The 24608-nt window shown below is 39.0% G+C and overlaps 1 protein-coding gene across 1 annotated transcript in view; it reads right to left on the bottom strand.

Annotated features, from left to right (window-relative positions):
• Positions 1–24608, bottom strand: part of syt1a (synaptotagmin Ia) — a 302852-nt gene that overhangs the window by 30129 nt on the left and 248115 nt on the right. The window contains exons 6-9 of the mRNA XM_047389686.1: positions 22274–22399; positions 7046–7213; positions 3794–3961; positions 1616–1733 (exon numbers count right to left, since the gene is read on the bottom strand). Coding sequence (XP_047245642.1) covers positions 1616–1733; positions 3794–3961; positions 7046–7213; positions 22274–22399 — 580 coding nt within the window. The remainder of the gene's footprint in view (positions 1–1615; positions 1734–3793; positions 3962–7045; positions 7214–22273; positions 22400–24608) is intronic.

Here is a 24608-nt window from a genome sequence, read left to right on the forward strand (position 1 = left end):
TACACACAGCAAGACTGGTGAAAGATTGGTTAGATGAAAGTATGAAAGTAAAGTTGAACATCTCCCATGACCTGCACAGTCACCAGATCTAAATATTATTGAGCCACTTTGGGGTGTTTTGGAGGAGCGAGTCAGGAAACGTTTTCCTCCACCAGTATCATGTAGTGACCTGGCCACTATCCTGCAAGAAGAATGGCTTAAAATCCCTCTGACCACTGTGCAGGACTTGTATATGTCATTCCCAAGATGAATTGACGCTGTATTGGCCACAAAAGGAGGCCCTACACCATACTAATAAATTATTGTGGTCTAAAACCAGGTGTTTCAGTTTCATTGTCCAACCCCTGTATGTACCTGACTTTTGTGAATGCCTTGAGACGACATGTGTTGTGAATTGGCGCTATATAAATAAACTGAATTGAATTGAATGTTTCTCTTTTGATAACATATTTATCCATTTGACACTTAAAATTAAGTTGCTCCCACATATGTTTTACTAAAGGTGTCAAAAATAAATTAGGATACAAACAGAAGTCAGAAAGATAAATAACTACTGCAAATAAAAAAACAGATTTTCTACACATTGACAGTTTTGTAGATTTTAAAGTCGTCTTTGAGATAAGCTTCTGACTTTCCAAGATACTCAGGGGAGCATTCTGGTTAGGATTTCTGACTTCCAACTCAGAAATCTCAAATTCCAATTACAAATAGGACTCAACATCAGCATTAGCTTGCTAACTGACCTAATGCTCAATTAATCCAGAATACTAAGCATTGCGATCCATTTTAACTGATGCAGGGTAGAATTGATGTATTCAACTAATATTGTATAACAAATGTGTAGTAAACTGATAATGCCTTAGCAATAGCATGCTAAAACATTAGCCTGCTATAGATAACTTAATAACTATAGTGCTGCGGTCCATTGCTGTGCAGCGTTAGCATTGTGCATTAGCACAATAACATCAATGCTGCAACGCAATGCTGTCTATTTCAACTGATTGATATTGTATAGAATTTCTGCACGGCACTTTTATTATAAGTTTTTAGTTGAGTGAACAATGGATGAAATTACAGTTGTAGTTCTGAACATTCCTACAAAAGGGCTGTGTAACTTTATAGTGAATGAGTGGAAAACTAACACACAAGAGAAGTATAAAGGTTTGTGAATACAAATAGCCAAATTTAACATCACAAAAAAGACATCTTCTGAACTGCGCACTCTAAAATATCAGTTTTCCAGAAATACAAAGCCTTTATGATATTTTCCCCAGGAAAATGTTTTCAGTGCTTCAGTGCCTAAAAGCTTCAAGATCACCTAGGTAATAACTAGTGATCCATCACACAAGTGTAGCGATGACTCATGGTAAAGCTAAAATATGTTTGAATACAACCATGACAAGCTCAATGTGCATCCATTATAACCAGAGGACAGATTTCTTTAGGAAAAAATTCAGGTAAAATTTAAACAGAGTTTGTGTCCTGACGGAGATGGAAAAACAATAGTGCTGTGGGAGAGGCGAAGAGGGTGCTGCTGTGCACATATAATTACAGACGAAGACCCTGTCACTGAAAAAGTCAGTGGGTACATATTAACACCATTTCAACTGCTCACCTGACAAGCCTCCCACGTCCATTTTTTTCAGGTTTTTGGCCTCGAGGATAACCACGGTCAGCTTGCCGGCAGTGGGAACGTATCGCAGAGAGAAGCAGATATCACCCAGCTTCTCTTGCTGTTAAAGAGGGGGAGGAGACATTTCAGCAAATGAGAACACTTTTCCAGATTACAGTTGTCAGAGTCATCAATCCTATTTAGCCCATTTTTGAATCATAAATACAAAACTTCACTGCGAATGGACGGCAATTTCCTTTTTTAATCAGATTTCATACTTTTCCAGAATAATTAAGAACCGCAGTTCTTAAAAAACAAACTAAATCAAAATTTATTATCTCACTAGGTCACTGACAATCTAAGACTGATTACAAATGATTGAGATGGGCAAACACTAAGCTGTCAATTGCCCTCACAACACAGCAGACATGCCTGTTTATTAAAGTTCTTCACAAGCACAATTAATAATATCGGATGTTTAGAAGTGCATGTGTATTGAAGATTAATTAATGTACTGAATACTGACAGAATTATTAAACAATGCTCAACAAAAATCAGAATGCATAAGGACTTTTTCTATCATTGCTTTGAAAGCTTACCAATGTGTGTGCATGGATAGGAATAATTTCAGAAATTTCATTAGATCAGGTTGATTGTTTTGCCATATGGACACTGTAAAAGAGAAATCTACAGCACAACCAGTGTGCTGAACATATGTACACTAAAGCTAATTACATTTTAATCTATTATATATTAAAATCAATCCACCAATCAAAAGAATATGAAATGTTTATCACCATGTGAGACATCTGTCAAAAGAGTTCCTGTTTAATATGTCAATGGTCAACAAAACAATGTAAAGCAAAGCTATCCAGTTTGGCAAACTTAGTTTTATTTTGGATCAAACTGCATCTCCTGAGTGTTCTCTGCTTTAAACTGCTTCTAAAATCAGCTTTCTTGCACTTATGCCTTTACTGGAAAAGGGCTGCAATCACTTCATCTCTTCTCACAAATCAGCATCACAACACTGCCTCATTATGATGGGCTGAAGAAAGGGTCATTCATATTCTGGACCTCATCAAACTATCATTGCACACCTGTTGGGTCACACCTGTTTCAAGTGTGGCCATTTTTGAAAATGTTTTTGAAGTTAGCAAAAAAAATAGTTCAGAATATTGCCCTTTCTTATATTTCAGAAGGTTTTTTATCAGGATTTAAACATGCAGAATCAGACTGCTTAAGATGTCCGCAGAATTCACCCTCCAAAGGTTTTATTTTGTTTAATCCAACATTCCTGGCTTGTAGTTGATATTAAAACTCTATTTTAATTTATATTCAAAAGGCAGCACTAGAGGCTGTGGAATGTAAAAGTGTATGTAAATGAGCCATCAAGTGTAGTTAAGACAGAGGTTCTTTATGCTTCCTTTAAAACAACAAAGACCAACTATTGCCTACTGGACCTGGAGGGAATTTTGATAACTTTATATTTAAGCACACAAATGTTCGTCTCAAACATATGAATATTAAAAAGCATGAATATTAGGCTCAGAAACATGCAAGAAAGAATTCCTAATTAATGCATCATGGTTTACTGTAATTTGTAGTAAACAAAAGAATAATTAGTTCAGCTGGGAAAATTATTTATGTGGTCAGCATGAGAAAAAAGTATCACTCTGTAGCAGTACATTATCATAAGCAGCAGTGTAGCCACACCCTAAAGAAGCCAAGCGATGCCCTTCAGCTAAACAACTCCACCAACCACTCCATGGTGTGATAATTAACCTTCACATCAACCCACCGTAATGCTAAAAATAAGGTTGCCAACATGTGCTATATGCCATGACATTTACCATGAAAATTGAATCTCCTGAGCTGGAGCCTGGAAACTCACACTTCTATTAATTGAACAGGAAGTGTGGACATATGATTAAGTGACATTTTCAAGGAGAAATGGATTTCATCAGCCATGCCAATGTATTTGTGGGACAAGCATCAGCAAAGTAATAACTCGAATATCACTTATGAAATAAAAAATACTCTAATTATGGAAACAAGAGGGACAGCATGTTCAGATTTGTACCTTCCACCAAACAACTTACGCAGATTGATTTCTTGTCGTTTTTGTAATAGTTGTATATAATTTTGGCATGTAAGTGGGCTTACATGGATGTGAAGTCTTACCTCCTCCTTCTCAGCACTCTGTAGATCTCTCCACTCCTCTGTTACATGGCTGAAGTCCACCTTGTTCATCGGCACCTTGATGTCACCAATGGCATCGTGCTTGGAAAAGCGGTCAAAGTCGTACACTGTCATCACCAGCGTTTTGCCACCAAGCTCTACATAAGGTACCTAGGGAGTAAATAGGGCCATTAAGACAAGGCTTCAAACCAAGCTTACCTCAAAAAGCAGATTTTGACACATTTTGAAGTACAATTCAATTCAGTTTTATTTATAGTTGCCATGTGCAAAAGATTAATTGCCTCTTTGGCTCCCTTCATACTGGATTAAAACCACCTTAAAGGTCTCCAGAACCTCCATGACCATTTGAACCATTTGTTGCTGGATTGTGGTAAATCTCAAAAATCCTTTTTCAGCGTGAAGGCAAATCACTACTACGCCCTTAATATGTGGAAAATGGTTTAGTTTTTTTGGTTTTTGCTGCATTTTTCGCCATATTGCCACAGGTATATGGGAGGTTTGCTGCATGTCCACAATCAGTTTCAGCCTGCTTTAGAGTAGCAAATATTATAAAGACTCGTCATCTTATGGACAGCTCATGAGAGGATTTAGTTGAGGGCTAATATGTCAGTCAGAAGGAATTATACATACAAACCCAGTATTTGCTTTTCACTGATAGTTGTGAGCTAATCACACTGAGGCTATGAAGCCCAAAGTAGTTTTTAAAGTTGAACTGCAATTATTGATTAATTATATTATAAACTCTTTGAGTTGCTGCCTGAGCTTTTCCCTCATCCTCCTACATCCTCATTGCTAAATATAATGCCAAGACCTCTCTCTAGCTGCCCACCAGGTATATTTGGCATTTGAAAGATTGTTTCAAATCTAATTTTCCTTAGTCCATCAACAACTAGTCCATGTTTACAATTTGATTTGTCCACGCAGACCTCTCCAAGACCCTGCAAAGACCATCCACATTCTGGCAAATTTCTTATGGTGTGCCTTAGTCTGATGAAAAGGGGGCATTTAGAAGTGTAATTTCTGGTTTTAACCGAATTAAATATGTCAACATCAAGCAGGTGATCTAGAACAGTGTTTTTCAACACCGGCCCTTCAAGGCACATTGCCCTGCATGTTTAAATATTTCCATTCTTTAACTCACCTTATTCAGATGATTGCAGTTCTATTAAACAGCCATCAATTAAAAGCCGGTGTGCTGAAGCACAGAAACATCTAAATCAAGTAGGCCAGTGTACCTTCAGGACCAGGGTTGAACAACATTGATCTAGGAGAACTTCACAAATAAGCTGCAAAAATTGCTGTTAAACAATAAGAAAGATGTATGGAAGGAAAGAAGAACATCCATAATGATGTTATGTACATAAGTGAGACAATTATTGGTTAAAGTTTTGTAAAGTTCAAAACTGATTTCTATCCCTGGGCTGTTTGGAGATATATTTAAAATAGACAATGTTTCGAAACCTCAAATTTTCTGTCATTTTATGGTCAGGCTGATTTCAGATGCCAGGATTATTTTGAGACACGTGGAAGTGGTAGATCTCCAGTGTCTCAAAATAATCACAGCAGCTGTGATGGTTCAGCCATTACTACCTCCTGGGACCTTTTTTGGAAAGCCTGACAGATGCTAAGTTTCCTCCTTTCATATGGGTAGCTTGCTTTTTTCATGTTTCAGTTTTCTTATGTGACCAATATCTTTGCCAAGATCCAAGATAGTTTGACGGTTTTTCTTTTGTTTTAGGAGATTTCTTGCCATCTGTTTGGTTTTTTATTCACATTAGTGTAGTTTTGCTTGCTTGAAATGTATTAAGCTTATTAATAAAATATTATTTTTAAAGAAGCAAGACAAAAGAAGGTGTCTTAGACCTCTAGATGATCAGACTGAAAGTTGTATTTATTGGAAACTTATTATAGACCTGATACAGGTCCTGAGAGATGCATCATCCTTCAGTTCATGATTTATTGTATGCCAAGTTTTCAATAAATAACTCTATGGAAATCACTTTGCTGCTACAATATTACAATTAGTCTCAAATGATGTCATTTTTTGGTATTTTTTCCCTGATTTGATCAAACACCTTCTTGTATCAATTTAAAATAATATTCTGCCTAAACAATGTGAAATTACACTTGAAAGTAGAAAGGTGAATAGATGTGTCCAGAAAGTCACCTACTGATGCCCAAATGTGGTTTAAAGGTAGTCAGAGCTGATTAAATAGGCTAAACGAGTTTGATTTTCAATGTCTTTGAATAGGCTAAAAAAGTCAGTCAGTCAGTCATTTTCTACCGCTTATTCCATAGTGGGTCGCGGGGGAGCTGGTGCCTATCTCCAGCAGTCTATGGGCAAGAGGCGGGGTAAATAAAGACAAGGACTTGGCTAACCTCAAAAAGCAATGAATATGATCTCCAATGATATCCAGTGTTTGGAGGGAAGGTGTTTAAGAGTGAAATTTAAATGGGTTCTCTGCCAAGTTCTCTGTTATCTGTGCATTCAAAACCACCTTACGCCTTGACTTTGGGAGCCTTTTTATGCCTGAATAATTCCTAGGTCAAAGTTCAGGGGTTTGGTAAATTGTCAGTTACTGGACTGAAAAATCAACCAGGGTCCAAAGAAAAACTTGGGGAGACATTCAGTATAAGTCAGTTTTCTGATGAGAATTAAATGCTTTTGGATGTAGTTTTCCGATCTAAATCTTATGACCATAGATATTAAACAAGTTGAAAATGGACACTTGCTGGTCCTTGACTATTACTCATAAAAACATCACAATTTCCTTTTGATAGCTGCCATATGTAATATTTTCCTAAGATTCATTACATATTTATAAATAATCATTTAAGAAAATAATGATATAAATCATGCATTTACATGGATATCACATCGCATTATGCTTAATGTACGTCAAACACCTGAGCTCTCCACTGCTTCTCTGAGAAAACTTTCCCAACTGCTAAGCAGCGGCCATGCATCCATTACAGATGTGGCGAGGCCAGGGTGTAGCGGTGCATCTGCCTGTGTTAATTCCAATCATACTGAGCCTGAGTGTTAGTGTGTGTGAGAGATATTCTGTCAGGAGCTTGTTAATGCACCAGCTGGTTGCTGTCTGCACACCTTCCCAGATTTCAAGGCTGCATGCAAATCAGATTGTCAACAGAAGTGAAAGACTTCCAGCTACAAAACTGTGCAAATTGGTAGGAGCACTCATCCAAAGCTTGAACCAATAATGTGAGGCATACCTTGAAGGTAAACTGCTCATTGAAGACTGGGTTTAGGGTCTTCCTGTGGACCTTAGTCTCAAATTTCTTCTTCTTGTCGGGCAGAAGGTAGACCTTCACGTAAGGGTCAGATGTGCCTCCCATATCCATGGCAGGCAGCTCTGCAGCCTGGATGATCCCCACTATGAGCTGAAACAGGAAGGCACGTGTCAGAGAGTCCACAAATTATAACTTTGCCTGTCAACTGACATACAATTCACATATTAGATCCTGTCTAAGTATGGCTCAGGACCAAAAGGAAACTTTCTTTAAATGTCAGCATCAATCATCAGGTAATAAAGGTATCCTAAAGATAATTCAGTGTCATTTTAACTGGGAGACGCTCTGATATTTGAAGGTTAGAAAAGCAGAACATGACGGCCCCTGAAGAGTCCGTAAAGGTCATGACATGTCGCACCAGGAATGAGCGGAGTGGTTTTTTTTTCCTCATACGGTAGATAATTGATAACCACAGTAGGGGTTGCGGGCGGCTGATTGACCTGTCAGTATGAGGCTCGACTCAAATGCCTCTCAGGAGGTCCTGCTAGTCACAAATCAACTTCTTATCAGCCAGCCATCAAGCAGCAATCTGGAGGCTGACCAGGGCACGTAGCTGTGGAGCACCAGAGCTGTCAAGAGCTGCATAAGCTTTCAGTGTGGAGCTACACCAGTGTGGATGCAGCAAACAAACATGTATAAATTAAAACCACCACCAAGATATGCAAAGAATAGCTTCATGGACCACTTCTGTGTCTTCATATGATGATTTTTGGAATGCTTCCATCTATTTAAGCTAATTTACTGTTGAACATATAATGTTTAAACAGTAAGGAACTAAAACCAAAAATTTTGCGGCACAAAGACATGACAGTAAAATTACATTGTCCACATATATTTAAGGAGGTTCCTTACTTTTCGAATGTATCCAGTTCCTGAAATAAGGATGACCTTTGATTTCCAGTAATAAATGTAAAGGAAGTAATTGTTCCAGCACTTACAACTCATGTTTATTATTTAAGTTTTAATATCTCTCGAAATTACTAACCACTTATTCAAAGTTGCTACAATCTTAAATAACTTCTTTATGCTCTAAATCTTGTAAAGTTTTGTTGTATGAGCTCCTGATGTCGACAATGACAAAGTTGTACAGATGGAAAAATGAAAGAACAATCTAAATCCTATAGAGGCTGGTTCTTGCACAACAAATAAATTAGATTATTCTTTTACCGAGTTGTGAAATTACTCACTTTCTTGTTTTTTCTCAGTCATAACTATTTATACCTTACCTGCCAGTCAGCTCAATTACTGACAGAAAAGGAATTCACAGCAAAAACTTGGCACATCTGTGATTATTGATTGGAACATCTAATAGTAATTTATAAAATACAATGTTGGTGATCCAGTGCACAATGCAAAACAAAAAAAAAGATGCAAACACACATAGGAAATTATCTTTTTTATTATTTCACTTGCAATTTCCTTAGATTTGTGATTTTAAACTTAAAAAGGACCCTTATTCAAGTTAAGGAAATAAATTGTTTAAATTTTACAGGTTTACAGGTTTGCTACAGGTTAGGCATGAACCAATTTCTGGAATCAAAGTATATCAAGATTTTAAACAGTTGCAGCTCAAAAAACACATTTTCTGTATCACACCATTCCCAAGGTTTAGTCTTTTTGATCATTAATCTTTTCATGAGATTCTCACGTAAGCTCTGGAAGGACCAGACTTCTTAATGGCTGTTTGAAGCAAAGAGTAACCCAGCCATGTCCCTCTCCCACTCGTTGCTGCACACTACCAGTCAGCCCAAAGGACTCTGGATTCTGTCTCAGTAGGACTTTTCTGTATAAAGGTAATGAATGAATGAATGAATTAATTAATTAATATATGAATGTAGCGACTGGTAAACATTTCACAAAATCAACTGTTTAGAAATCTTTCCGAAAAACGCAGACAAAATTGGCAGGGAACCTAACAGAGAGCCAGCCATCACTCTTAAGGCAACTCTACGAAGTTTACCAGTCTGTTATCAATACAGTACTTAATATTATATTCAGTTGAAGCCACAGGTCGAACGCAGCTACCGAAGCTGGTATAATTATTTAACCAGCTAATATTAGCTTGTTATACTCCCCGTGTGTCTCTATTGGGAACAAGATGGCAAAGCTGTATATTTTGTGCACAAAGTATTTTTAATTGGAATAGACTGTTCATTCTCTATTTTTGCTCACGTATTTGATATATTTATATATACAGGGGTTGGACAATGAAACTGAAGCAACTGTCATTTTAGTGTGGGAGGTTTCATGGCGAAATTGGACCAGCCTGGTAGCCAGTCTTCATTGATTGCACATTGCACCAGTAAGAGCAGAGTGTGAAGGTTCAATTAGCAGAGTAAGAGCACAGTTTTGCTCAAAATATTGAAATGCACACAACATTATGGATGACATACCAGAGTTCAAAAGAGGACAAATTGTTGGTGCACGTCTTGCTGGCGCATCTGTGACCAAGACAGCAAGTCTTTGTGATGTATCAAGAGCCATGGTATCCAGGGTAATGTCAGCATACCACCAAGAAGGACGAACCACATCCAACAGGATTAACTGTGGACGCAAGAGGAAGCTGTCTGAAAGGGATGTTCGGGTGCTAACCTGGATTGTATCCAAAAAACATAAAACCACAGCTGCCCGAATCACGGCAGAATTAAATGTGCACCTCAACTCTCCTGTTTCCACCAGAATTGTCCGTCAGGAGCTCCACAGGGTCAATATACACGGCTGGGCTGCTATAGCCAAACCTTTGGTCACTCATGCCAATGCCAAACGTTGGTTTCAATGGTGCAAGTAGCGCAAATCTTGGGCTGTGGACAATGTGAAACATGTATTGTTCTCTGATGAGTCCAACTTTACTATTTTCCCCACATCCGGGAGAGTTACGGTGTGGAAAAGCCCCAAAGAAGCGTATCACCCAGACTGTTGCATGCCCAGAGTGAAGCATGGGGGTGGATCAGTGATGGTTTGGGCTGCCATATCATAGCATTCCCTTGGCCCAATACTTGTGCTAGATGGGCGCGTCACTGCCAAAGACTACCAAACCATTCTTGAGGACCATGTGCATCCAATGGTTTAAACATTGTATCCTGAAGGCGGTGCCGTGTATCAGGATGACAATGTACCAATACACACAGCAAGACTGGTGAAAGATTGGTTTGATGAACATGAAAGTGAAGTTGAACATCTCCCATGGCCTGCACAGTCACCAGATCTAAATATTATTGAGCCACTTTGGGGTGTTTTGGAGGAGCGAGCCAGGAAACGTTTTCCTCCACCAGTATCACGTAGTGCCCTGGCCACTATCCTGCAAGAAGAATGGCTTAAAATCCCTCTGACCACTGTGCAGGACTTGTATATGTCATTCCCAAGACGAATTGACGCTGTCTTTGGCGATTAGCAAGACACACTCAATAAAGGAGTGGTTCTGCAGGTGGGGACCACATACCCCTTCTCAGTACCTATGCTTTCTGGCTGATGTTTTGGTCACTTTTGAATGTTGGTGGTGCTTTCACACTTGTGGTAGCATGAGACGGACTCTACAACCCACACAAGTGGCTCAGGTAGTGCAGCTCATCCAGGATGGCACATCAATGCGAGCTGTGGCATGAAGGTTTGCTGTGTCTGTCAGCGTAGTGTCCAGAGCCTGGAGGCGCTACCAGGAGACAGACCAGTACACCATGTGACGTGGAGGAGGCCGTAGGAGGGCAACAACCCAGCAGCAGGACCGCTACCTCTGCCTTTGTGTAAGGAGGAGCACTGCCAGAGTGTTAGGGTTAATTAATGATTATATATGTTTTAACTTTAATAGAAGTGAAGCTTGCTGTTCAGAGTGATTATATCTTATATGTACAAGAGCTGCAAGATAGAGACAGGATGTTCTAGAACATTCTGTCGGTGCAGCTGTTTCTAATCTTATGAGTGTGCATCCCTCCCTTTTGTGCTTGGAATATTTTGTAACCAGGGCCTCTTCTCTTATCAATAAAAGGCAGAGAGAGCAGGGGCTGTCTCAGAGTGTGGTTCGGAGGATTGTAACTGAGCAGCCTCTGGAGACACTCTCACCTGCAGGTTAAAATGAACTAACTTCTCTGTGTCTTTCTTTGTGCAGAATTGTGAAAGTGTTTGGTGTTTAAACCTAACACAGAGCCCTGCAAAATGACCTCCAGCAGGCCACAAATGTGCATGTGTCTGCACAAATGGTTAGAAACCGACTCCATGAGGATGGTATGAGGGCCTGACGTCCACAAATGGGGGTTGTGCTCACAGGACGCTTGGCATTTCCCAGAGAACACCAGGGTTGGCAAATTCGCCTCTGGGCCCTGTGTTCTTCACAGATGAAAGCAGGTTCACACTGAGCACATGTGACAGACATGACAGAGTCTGGAGACACCGTGGAGAGCGATCTGCTGCCTGCAACATCCTTCAGCATGACTGATGTGGCAGTGGGTCGGTAATGGTGTGGGGTGGCATTTCTTTGGAGGGCCGCATGTGCTCGCCAGAGGTAGCCTGACTGCCATTAGGTACCGAGATGAGATCCTCAGACCCCTTGTGAGACCATATGCTGGTGTGGTTGGCACTGGGTTCCTCCTAATGCAGGACAATGCTAGACCTCATGTGGCTGGAGTGTGTCAGCAGTTCCTACAAGATGAAGACATTGAAGCGATGGACTGCCTTTGCAACTAGATCCATAATGGTATTATTGGGATGACCAGGGGTGGCGCTTAGGGGTGGAGAGATATGATATCAGATAATGTGAAAATAAAAATGACATTTTATCTATTTTACAAATTGTTGATCCAGTAATGACAGATTCATTGTCAGCATTAAAAGGAAATGGTCTGGAAAAGGTCAATGAAGGTATCTAAACGTAGTTTATCTTTAACTGGTGCCCTTCAGTAAGTTGTCTAGGTTTTCAACTTTACCACCTGTTGAATTTGTTTTCATGTGTATGTAATTCCTATGTACACATTAACTGCATGATGGAGGTGAGATCGAGCAAGTGAGGATCATCATGTGATGAGGCACTTTTAACAGGGTCAACAGATTTAGTAAGTGTGTCATTAATACACACTTGCTTTTATGAATAATTATAGATACTACAGGAAGTCGTTGATTTACTGTCAAAGATTTGGCTAAGTATTTTCATCACTGTTAACACGTAAACAGGTTTAAGGTTTTTGGGACAAGAAGTTTTAACTTATCAGAACCTTCTCTGAGGAAATATTTGTATATCTTAAAAGGCAACAAGGAGTCATTTCAGCTGCCATTTACTCTAACGTTGACAGTAGTACAGTGAGCACCAGAGACAGGACGTAGCTCTTAGACCTAATGCGTAACAATTGCTCAACGCAGGCTGTCCTCCTGATTTTCATCCATCCATCTATCAGCAGCATCAGTAGGAGACACATTGTGTCACACCTTACTATGGGAGGCACTGATGCCGGAGGAAAGATTAGAGCAGGATGTGTCTGGATTTCCAGTTTGCTGGTTCTCCTAACTGGCTTTATTGTGTCTTTATAAGGCTACATTTTTGTGTTTCACATTGAATAGAAGAGTTGCAAAATTAGAATAAAAATGACAGCCAAAAACTAAAACCTTTTAGAACTGTGATACAATTTAGCACTCAGAGACAACTGAAATTTCTTTCCCAGATGATCAGTTGATCATTTAGTATGCAAAAAAGATGCTATGAAAATGTATCGTACCTAGCCCTTACACAAAACTAGCTCTGGGAATTCTACATCACTGATTCCAGTATACACATGCTATTCAGAACAGGATCAAATGAACAGCAACACACATACTTTAAAGACTCGGCAGGACTTGATGTTCCAGAAGTCCCCCTTTATTCTTTCATATTTAGACCCATGTAACACTTATTTTTCAAAATGAAGGCATTAATGTAAAGATAGCAACCACTGTGACAACAGCCTTACTCTTTTATTCTGTGGTGTTTCTGTTAGACGGGTTCATTTGTGTTAAAATTGCCTATTCATTCAATACCTTACCTCACCTTTGGTAATGAGATATGGATCTTGACTGAAAGAGCTAGATCCTGGATACAAGCGGCTTGAAATAAGCTTCCTCCGTAGGGTGGCTGGACTCTGAAGGTACAGGACGCATAGTTTCATGTGAAGTGCCATGGAAACATGCATTGCGTGATAAACAAGATGCCTCCTAGATATCAAAAGGTATGATTTTGAATTTGTTTTAGTAAAAACAACTTTCCACTTATGCAGTGACACTGCTGTTTACCTTATGGAGCATGTTAGCTAACTGAATTGGGAGAGGTGACAGTAATACTGAGACGACACTAACCAGACAAGATGCCTCCTGGATATTATGATGACTGGAAAATTAACTTCTATTTGTAAAGGAAAAGGGAAAAATCCCATCACTAATATTAGCCAACTTCAAATATTTATTTACTTTGCTTAGCTGTGACTATTTTTGCCAAGCAAAGCTAAATGTAGGCATTTTTAATGTCTAAAACTTGATTTTGATGTCAACTAACCGTTAGGCCAAATGTGCATAGATTTTAGTCCAGATTTCTGGAGAGTTTAGATTTGTACCAGATGCTTTATCAACCAGTGGGTAAGTTTCTTTATTAAGTGAAAAGGCCATGTTGTTGTTGTGTATCTTAATTGTTTTTTTTACCATAACACAGTGAACTAGAAATGTACACAGTATAGTTAAGGTATGGCATGCTAACATTGCTGGCTTTAGCGTGCTTAATACTGTTCCATTAGCAAACTAATGCTAACATAGTAATATACAAGTCCTTCTCAAAATATTAGCATATTGTGATAAAGTTCATTATTTTCCATAATGTCATGATACAAATTTAACATTCATATAATTTAGATTCATTGCACACTAACTGAAATATTTTAGGTCTTTTATTGTCTTAATACGGATGATTGTGGCATACAGCTCATGAAAACCCAAAATTCCTATCTCACAAAATTAGCATATCATTAAAAGGGTCTCTAAACGAGCTATGAACCTAATCATCTGAATCAACGAGTTAACTCTAAACACCTGCAAAAGATTCCTGAGGCCTTTAAAACTCCCAGCCTGGTTCATCACTCAAAACCCCAATCATGGGTAAGACTGCCGACCTGACTGCTGTCCAGAAGGCCACTATTGACACCCTCAAGCAAGAGGGTAAGACACAGAAAGACATTTCTGAACGAATAGGCTGTTCCCAGAGTGCTGTATCAAGGCACCTCAGTGGGAAGTCTGTGGGAAGGAAAAAGTGTGGCAGAAAACACTGCACAACGAGAAGAGGTGACCGGACCCTGAGGAAGATTGTGGAGAAGGGCCGATTCCAGACCTTGGGGGACCTGCGGAAGCAGTGGACTGAGTCTGGAGTAGAAACATCCAGTGCCACCGTGCACAGGCGTGTGCAGGAAATGGGCTACAGGTGCCGCATTCCCCAGACCTGGGCTACAGAGAAGCAGCACTGGACTGTTGCTCAGTGGTCCAAAGTACTTTTTTCCGATGAAAGCAAATTCTGCATGTCATTCGGAAATCAAGGTGCCAGAGTCTGGAGGAAGACTGGGGAGAAGGAAATGCCAAAATGCAAGAAGTCCAGTGTCAAGTACCCACAGTCAGTGATGGTCTGGGGTGCCGTGTCAGCTGCTGGTGTTGGTCCACTGTGTTTTATCAAGGGCAGGGTCAATGCAGCTAGCTATCAGGAGATTTTGGAGCACTTCATGCTTCCATCTACTGAAAAGCTTTATGGAGACGAAGATTTCATTTTTCAGCATGACCTGGCACCTGCTCACAGTGCCAAAACCACTGGTAAATGGTTTACTGACCATGGTATCACTGTGCTCAATTGGCCTGCCAACTCACCTGACCGGAACCCCATAGAGAATCTGTGGGATATTGTGAAGAGTATGTTGAGAGACTCAAGACCCAACACTCTGGATGAGCTAAAGGCCGCTATCGAAGCATCCTGGGCCTCCATAAGACCTCAGCAGTGCCACAGGCTGATTGCCTCCATGCCACGCCGCATTGAAGCAGTCATTTCTGCCAAAGGATTCCCGACCAAGTATTGAGTGCATAACTGTACATGATTATTTGAAGGTTGACGTTTTTTGTATTAAAAACACTTTTCTTTTATTGGTTGTATGAAATATGCTAATTTTGTGAGATAGGAATTTTGGGTTTTCATGAGCTGTATGCCAAAATCATCCGTATTAAGACAATAAAAGACCTGAAATATTTCAGTTAGTGTGCAATGAATCTAAAATATATGAATGTTAAATTTTCATCATGACATTATGGAAAATAATGAACTTTATCACAATATGCTAATATTCTGAGAAGGACCTGTATTATAAACTTCTGAATTTGCTGAAATATCAATATAAATTTCAATATCCTTTTTTTTATTACTCAAAACGTCTAAATGGGGTGGTAAAACATTCTCTAAGGGTAGTAACTACCACCTCATGCCACTCCGGTTGATCTACCTGTGCACATAAGACTAAACTGCAGGATTTAAGAGATTTTTTGGAAAGGTGTTCTGATAAAGGACTCTTGATTGTACATGACAAAGCACAACTACTATTTGCATTGTTACGGCCCGTCTACTCTGACTTAGTTTTTGGGGTTTTATTAGCAAACTAAAAGTTGCATTATTGCCAGTGACAGGCATTGAGTAAGTAGATTGAGCTGGAAAAGCCTGATCTTGTCTAATTTTTTAAGCTGTGTCCCCTGCAATGACTACCAATTCTTGCACCAGTATTAGACAAGACATAAGAGTCTGTTTTCTATCTAAAAGCCTTGATGTCAAATCAGCAAACATGACATTGATACCTTGTCAATTATAACATAAAGTGACATACATTTATCAAGCATTTGTGCACACTTTACAAATGTTGCAAGATTATATGTTATGTTTTATTAGCTTTGTAGTTTTTTTAACAGTCATAACTTTTTAAAAGCATTAGTTCATGCATAGTTACAGCTGTAGTAAAATGCCCGCATAAGTGAATATAGTTTAAACAGAGTACTGGATAAATCCACATCAGTGTCATAAACTCTAATGGTTTTAAAGCAACAAAATTGTGGTGTCCATCATCTCAGATTACATTCCTATGTATTTTACGTTAGTCTTTTGTTAATGTAACTGAAAATCTTTGGCATCTAATTACAAAGAACAGTGTCACTTGAGTATTTTTCAAAAGGTAAAAACCTCTGGGCATTCTGCCCTCTGGATAGGTGAGTGAACATTCCTGCTCTCCTGTCTCACAGGTCCTTATCATCTACTTGACACATATGCCTTTTTTCATGTTCTTTACTTTTCCGTGAATACAGTCTCTGCCTTGAGGGTTTTTTCAGACTGTCGATGATCGCCAGAATGCTATGTGGTGCTTTCCTAATTTTGGCTTTGTTTTTGTTCCGCTTTTAAACATTTAGTAGTTTTTTTAAGACTGGTTTAGTTTGTACTCTATGCTTGATATTTTTTGCGTCAAGTATTTAGTGCATTCATTAGCTGGCTGGTTCATGAGTACTATAGAGCTTTTCTTCAACCACATCCTGTGACACATCCAGCTACATAAGGCAGTGCTGGAAAAGAAAGCTGGTCCGTACACAAGATAAAATATAGATAACAAGAGATTCTTTCCAATCATGTTGGAGAGATTGTTTGCTGTGGAAGCTTAGTTATATCTTGATTAGACCTATTCAAAAGAAGATCCTTAGCTAATTTTTTAGTCTTAGCCAGCCTGTCTGGAAAGGACTGGGTCATTAAATCTCAAAAACATTAGGACTGAAATAAAATTGTCAACACTTTTCTGTACTATGGCTTTATTTCCAAGGATCTCATTCAAATCCAAACACACATTTTGAGAATCTAGATGAAAGTAGAAACCAAAATTAAACAAATTAGTTGTTAAAGACAGCTTCCTAATGGGAAAACAATGAAGAAAAAAGCACAGTACCTAGCTAAAATCTGATGCAGACCTATTCTGTATTGTTTCTATAAAACTATAATAAAAACATAAAGATGGAAGGAAAATAGAAAAAAATAACCACCTGGTTTTAATTTAACTGCACATTGTGTCTTCCCATTGCCATTTTTGGTAAAAAAAAAATGTACAAAGAAATCCAAATGTAATAACACATTATTATTATTTACTTTTTTCCCCGCAGTTAATCTAAAACCTAAAGACAATAATTTAAAACACCCAAAACACCCATTTAACTATCTGACTGACACCGAACCTCAGAGTCAGAACTGGAACAACAATGGCTCTGTGTTTGCACATCTGTGGGGATTTTCCTGTTTAACTAAGGACTAATGGCAGAGGACTGCTGGTATAACCTTTGTTGGTCGGTTGAGCTTCAGTTCAATGAGCAGCCTGCTGACCAGAATGAGCACACAAGATAGTGATTCAGACGCTGGGGCATCTTTTACCAAGGGATTTTCTCCTTAATGCATTGATAAACACACTTCTACAGAATAAGAATTGGCTGTCCTGGGTAATATTACCACAATGGCTGTGAGAGTTATTATGGAAATTAGCTGACTGTCTGATAATAAAATGAATATGATTGCTTTTTAAATTCATCTCTTCTAAATATTGAGTTTATATTCCACTTCTTCGGACTGGACACAATGCATTATGCCTGCCTCTGACCTCTGATAAGAACAATGAATGCGGTAATGATGTTGAAAGTGGCAGTGATGCTGTAATTCTCTTCCTGCTGTGCTGAGATGGCTCTTTGTGGTTCATTTGTGTATTTGCCTCATGTAGTCTCCTTGCTGCTCTCTGAATGATTCGGATTTTTTACAAAACCTTTTTTCCTCTCATTAGTGCATAGGCCCAGCATCAGGCAGCAGTTATTTGCAGTGTTTAATAGAGAGAAACAATGCTTTGCCATGTGGACCTGACATTAATCTGGAAATGTTTCTGCACCCTGATCCCCCTGCTTTAGTATTTTCACACAGGGAAACTACTGTTTACAACTTCTCCTCGGAAGGACTTGACATTTACTAAGTTTATGGCCTTCATGGGACAAAAGTCCCATTAAAAGGGCTGACATCAATTAGTAGGGAGATCTTAAAGTAGGGGTCTTAAAGGTGAAGCAAAGACAGAATATCATGTATGTGGCATGTTTATGAAGCTTAGGTTTGACATTTTAACTATTAGGATATTTACTTTTACAAAAAAACAATTTTATGAGGAAAAACAGATTTACCGGATGACTTAGAACTCTAATTTTACACCTCCATCTGGACGTGAAGCTTATAAATCTTAGGTTTTTTAATACTTTTGCAATGACATGAGATAATATGGGATACTAGCCTGGTCCCTTCAACTTGTGATTATTTAGCTGTAAGTACCTTATCAAAAAGAACAATTACATTTGACTAAATAGGGAGGATTTAGAAATAACCATTTTCTTCATTAATATTAACTATAAACTACCCACCAACTGAACACTTAAGGCAGTTTTTTGTGGTTTTTGAAATTTTACTTATTTTTGACAATATAACAAAATGTTTTTGCAAAGTGGTACAGGGTTTATATTTATTCTTTGTTCCTAAAGAAATTAAGGTTTCAGAAGCTGCCTAAGATGACCCAATGTCTTCTAGAGTTTTTAGTTTCGCCTGTTCTTAACTTCCAAGATCTCCAGTGAGGTAAGACTATAGCTTCTTTGGGGTCAGTAACACAAAATGTGAACGCTGTCATTGATCCATTACACTTTAGCGCCACGGTGGAGCTCATTACCTTTGTAATCAAGAACCTCATAGAGAGCTGTCACTGCCTCCCAGTACAAGACAGATCAGCACTGTGAAATGTAATATCGTCCATAATATATCCCTTTTATGAAAGGCTATCTCCTCCAGAAGAAATAAGGATATGGATGACTGATCAGGAACGATGTGTGCACTGTGTAATTTTATTAGCAGCATCACTGACAGGAATAATTCACAGGTTAAGCAGCAAAAAATATTGATATTGACCAGTGAGAGGGTGTGTTTCATAGAGTGCACGTGAAGGAATGCGTCTTATATAGTTTAGAAATGTAGATACACTCATGTGTGTTACTGTAATTGCACTGTTATTTTTACAGATCAAATTGATCACACATTAAGCTTCAAGGAATTTTTAAATTTAAAAGTTGGTTGCAGAAGTTTGAAATTATTATGGACTTTACACACAAACTTTCTTTAGATCTCAAACAAGCTTCTGGCCTAATTCTGGCTTAACATTTGACCACAAACCCTAGCAGAACTGGTAGAAGTTATCTAAATTGTTTGTTCTTAGCACAGACCTGGCTTTTACCATAGTCTACAAATTTCCATTACGGTTAAGGTTGGGACTTTTGGAAAGACCATTCCCAAAGCTTAATGTTACCTGGCATTATCCATTTTAAAACCAGTTTTGATGCATGCTTAGGATCATTACCCAGCTGGAGCACCCACTTGTGTCAACTGTGTAATTTTTGACAAAACAAAAATGGAAGGATTTGTGGATAGTCCTTCCGCTTAAATATTCCATCCACAAGTACCACAGGAAGTGAAACAAACACACACCATGATTCTGCAATCCTCATATTTGCCTGTTCACATGGTGTTTATAGATTTGAGAGTCACTTTAGCACCTTTCAGATCAGCTCCACAATAAACATGCAACTAAAAACACTACCATTAATTATCATGTTGTTCTTTCAGATAATATAAGTCAATCCACTGAGATCATGAGCCATGTGTGCTTTCATACCATGCAGTTGGGGTTTGGACCAAAATGGGCATGGCTTAGAACATGCAGCCTTCAGCTGAGCAAGACTTTTTTTCCTCTATCTGCCTGAGCTCTATTTTGTGGTTCTCATGCAAGTAGTCAAAAAGCATTCAGTGCTTTGAGTAAAAGCAAAACTGTTATGCAACATCCTTATGTTTTATCTGCATCATTTACTGCTAATCAACGTATTTATTAGATGGGACGGACACTGAAGGATCATGGTCTACTTTAGCTGCTGCTTGCTTTCTATTGTATTACCACATCAGACTTGCTCTACAGTTCCATATTACTCCTTGCAGTTGATGATAGTTTCAGGTTTGTGAGTTCCTACTGAGATCAGTCAGGATCACAATATTGGTGGTTCGACTTGAACCTCTTCTTTACCAGGCATAATGAACATGTGCAGATTATAGAACAGAACCATGATTTTGACTCCTTTAAACCTTTTGTCATTTTAATACAACCACTAGTTCTTTGCCTTACCTCACCATCTCTGGCACGTAATTTGCTTGTCCATGCGGCCAGCTGCAAATTTCCAACATGCTTGAAAGTGTCAGTTAATTGTGATGCCAAACTGGTTCCAATGTGGACAGTGAGACTGGTGTTTCAGTATTTTCTAGTTTATAATAGGTTTGAGTCTTGGTGGCTTTGAGTTGTTTCTGAACATCCAAACAAATTTCCTTTCAATTAAAGTGGGAAGTTTAAGTAAGATGGCTAAAAGTTGGGCACATCAAGGTGTTTCAAAAGGATGAGGAACCCAAACACACATAAATACTGCCTTTTGAGTGGATAAAGCATTCAAACATTTAATCTGCCGTAATGGCCTCAACAAAAATCTGAACTTTGATACGGAAATTATGAACTATGCTAAAATGCCAGGGCAGTGCCAGGAAGCTAAATAATTTAAGTGACCTCTACCATTTCTCAAATATACTCAAATATCCAACTTGTTGATGGGTACAAAATTTAGTGGTCCAGGACTGCCATACTTGAAACTGGTAGGAACATCAGGGTCAGTGTCTACTGTGAAGCAAGTTTTACATCACCATGAACGACAAGAAAAAAGAAGCCCACACTTTTGTAACTGCTCACACGGATAACCCAAATGCCATCTGGAAAATGTTTTAGACAGCTGAGCTCCAAATTGAATCATTAGGACACAATGACAATAAATATTTCTGGGGTGAAACTGAGGCTTTTAAACCTACTTACATTTTACTAACTGTCATGCAAGATGCTGGGATCATCATGCTGTGTCACAAGTTATTTTCAGTGTTACTGGGGTATTCCCCCAACTTTACCCCAAACCAAAGAGTGAGACATTTGATATTTGAAAACAAGTACAAAGCACAAGTCAAAGCTTGTTTTGAAGTAGAAAAAAAAACTTGGCTAACAATAAGCTTCTTGAATGGTTTCTCCAAAGCAATGGCGTTAACCATTTTGAAAATATGCTAAAGACACATCCTAAAAACCAGGATGCACCAAATGCTTGCTTTTAATTAACTATTTCAAGTTGATTACTCTATAATCATTCCACCAAGAAAAAAAAAGGAATAGTTCAATGCATCTTTGAAGAGCCAAACTTTATATAACAAATCACATTTGAATTCATGTAAACTTCTCACTGCAACAGTATGCTTTGTGCACAGAAACCAGAAGCACCACTACCTAATCACAGGCTGTCAGATCTGTTTATAACAGGGAGTAAGGTAGCTCAGCGAGGGACAGTGTGTTCATGCACCGCATCCATTATCTGTCGCGCAACATCTGCTGAAAGGAAGTTGATTTAATCCCTTATTCTGCTTTTTTAAAACTCAGTTGCTGGAAAAACTGAAGTAGATGGATATCTGCAGGGGCCATATTTGATGAAGTAGAAAAAAAAAACAAACACAGACAAACCAGAAACTAAATCCCAGTGGGGTAAATGTATCTTTTAGAAGTCTCAGTGGAAAATATACAAAGTTTACCATTAACGCCAAGTTGAACAGTACTTTAGGACAGTGTTACTTTAGTTAGAGTGATGGAGCTCCTTTAGTTTCTAGAAATATTTCATGCAGATCAAACTATCTGCCTTTTGAACAAGAGAAGACAGTGGAAGCCTTTTTAGCCAGTTGACCAGCAGCGCAAAGCAACAGGTGAGGGAGAGGCAGCGCTGCATTACTCTATCCCCCACAAAGCAGGTGAAAACTCTGGTTAAATTGACACTTTCTCTGTTTCTTTGTTAATTATGTAGCAGAACCTATTAGCATTTTTGAAACCATAGCTTTTTAAAACCTTGGGATACCTTGATACTGTTAACCAGCCCATGCCTACCTTACAGTTTGGTGTGATGATACTTACGAGAAGGCGTCTTTTGCAATAACTACACAGAGTAATTTGGAGAACGGATCCTTACCGTATTCTCGGTGAAATTGTAATCCAGGGAGTACTGTAATTTGCCCAGTTTCTCGTCCTCCTTTGGCTCAGCCTCTTTCTGCGTTTCAGTCAGCCCTGTCTCCGCATCCTCCTCATCCTTCAAGGCCTGAAGGAGACACCCACCAAGAGTCAGTGCCGTCTGTTTGTAGCGGGGCGCTAGCACCCAGCCAGCCGTTCCCCCGCCCAGGTCCTGCCCGCGAAAACCTACTCCTGTAAAAGCCCCCACTTGTTTCAAACTTTAAAAGGGGGAAAACGAGGAAGGGGTAAGGGGAGCAAGCAGTAAGACATGGCAGTTAACATCAGGACATGCTCTGTGATGCACTAAAGCCCTGGGCCTGGTTCCCTTTGGTGCTTTTCTATCATTCTCTGAGTGTTTGAGTCTGAGGGGAGGAAAGATCAAAAGATGGCGCCAGAAATGAGAGCAATGAGAGGATAGAGAGATACTTAGGGAGGACAGAAAGAGGGAAAGAAAGATATTTTCAGAAAATATAGCAGAAGGACAATTCCCTTTGATGGTTATTTCAGGCAGATCAAGTATTTGGCAAGAAAAAACAAAACTGGGAAATGTGAGAAGTGGCAGTGGATGAGAGGTGAAAGTGGCCTTTCTCTAGCCTGGCACTGAGATGAGGGTGGCAGGTGGTGGCACTGGTGGGGGGAGGAGAGGTAGGGTGATAAGAGGGAGGAAAGGAGTTTCCCATAAGGAAAAAAAAAACATGCGATTAAAGAGGCAAAGACTAGTTCTCAGTCATTCAGAGTCAAGAGTTGCCTTTCCGAGGTGCCTCTCATCGTTTGGCATGCAGAGCATTCTCTGTCATACAAAACAGTGCTCTTTTGTGATTCCTCATTCCCATGTCTGGTTACAACCTCAGACATACAGTCACATTGTCACCATAGCCCTAAAACTGTACCCCCTTCTACGCCGATGTAGCTAGAAGCATCATGCCAGCGGTGGGTGGGAAGGTGTTGGTAAAAAGGGGTTTGTAATGTACTGTACATTAAGGGGCTGCTTCTATTAGTTAAGTTAATCATGTGAAAGCAGGAGGCTGAACAACACAGACTGGATTAGGAAGCTGCCACTGAGTTTGGTCTCTGCCTTTAGCAGAAAAATATTAAAAATTACGAGTGTTTTGATAAAACACACGTAAGAAAAATGTTGCAGGTAAAAAGATTGAGGAAAAAAAGGTGTGATCAGTTTCACCTGAGTTGACACAGAAAAGATATGAACGCTACTATACGTCTGTACCTTCATTTCATTACCAGCTTCAAAATAACATTTACAGTGCATTTCAAAAATACTCACACAACCAAAAACCTTTATGTATTTATTGGGTTTTATGTGATAGCCCAACACAAAGTAGTACATAATTATGAAGTAGAAGGAAAATTATTCATGGCTTTTAGAAAGAAAAATCGACAAAGTATGGTGTGCATTTGTAATCAGCTCACCCTTAGCCAATACTTTGTAGGACAGTGAACTTTTTGCTCAATATTTTTTACTGAATAGCTCATGCTCAGTCAGATTAGACAGGAAGCATCTGTAAAATATTCACTTTCAAGTCTACTTAAGATCATTGTACAGATGGAAGATCAACCTCTGGCCAAGTGCGAAGTCTTTTGCAGCCTCTTACATGTTTTTAATCCAATATTACACTGTATTTAGTTAACTCTGAACAGGTTCATATTTATATCTAAAGAAAAGTGTACCCAAGCATGATGCTGACAACACCATGTTTCATCGTGCGGATGGTATGTTTAGAGTGATGTTTATAGCACTATCTTCCACATGTTTGCTTTGTTATCTACATGGATTTTGGTAAACTGCAAAGCAGACCTTTCCTATCTTTTAAAGTACACAGCTATTAGTTTTCCTGCTGACAGATTCTCACCTGAGCTGCATTTATGCTCAGATGACAGCATAAACCATGCTCAGTGAGATGCTTAAGACTGGAGATGGTGTTTACTGACCAAACACTGCTTAAAAATGTTTCTCTAAGACTTCATCCATGACCTATCTGCTGTGTTCCTTGTTGTTCATGTCATTTGTTCTTTTGGGGCATTTACAAAACAGCTGGATCACTACTAAATTACACACAAGTAGACTATTTACTCAAATATGTGACCTTTGAAGGCAATCTATTGCAGTGGATTTAATTTAGGCATATCAGAGTAAAGGGGGCTGAATATAAAAGCACAGAACACTTTTCACATTTTAAATGGGAAGAAAATCTAATCCCTTTTCTTCTACTTCACCATTATGCACTACTCCATGTAGGTCTATCACCTGAACAGTTTCATAAGGCACTGTACTTGTAAAC

This window comes from Girardinichthys multiradiatus, chromosome 17, assembly GCF_021462225.1.
Source record: "Girardinichthys multiradiatus isolate DD_20200921_A chromosome 17, DD_fGirMul_XY1, whole genome shotgun sequence".
Lineage (NCBI taxonomy): Eukaryota > Metazoa > Chordata > Actinopteri > Cyprinodontiformes > Goodeidae > Girardinichthys > Girardinichthys multiradiatus.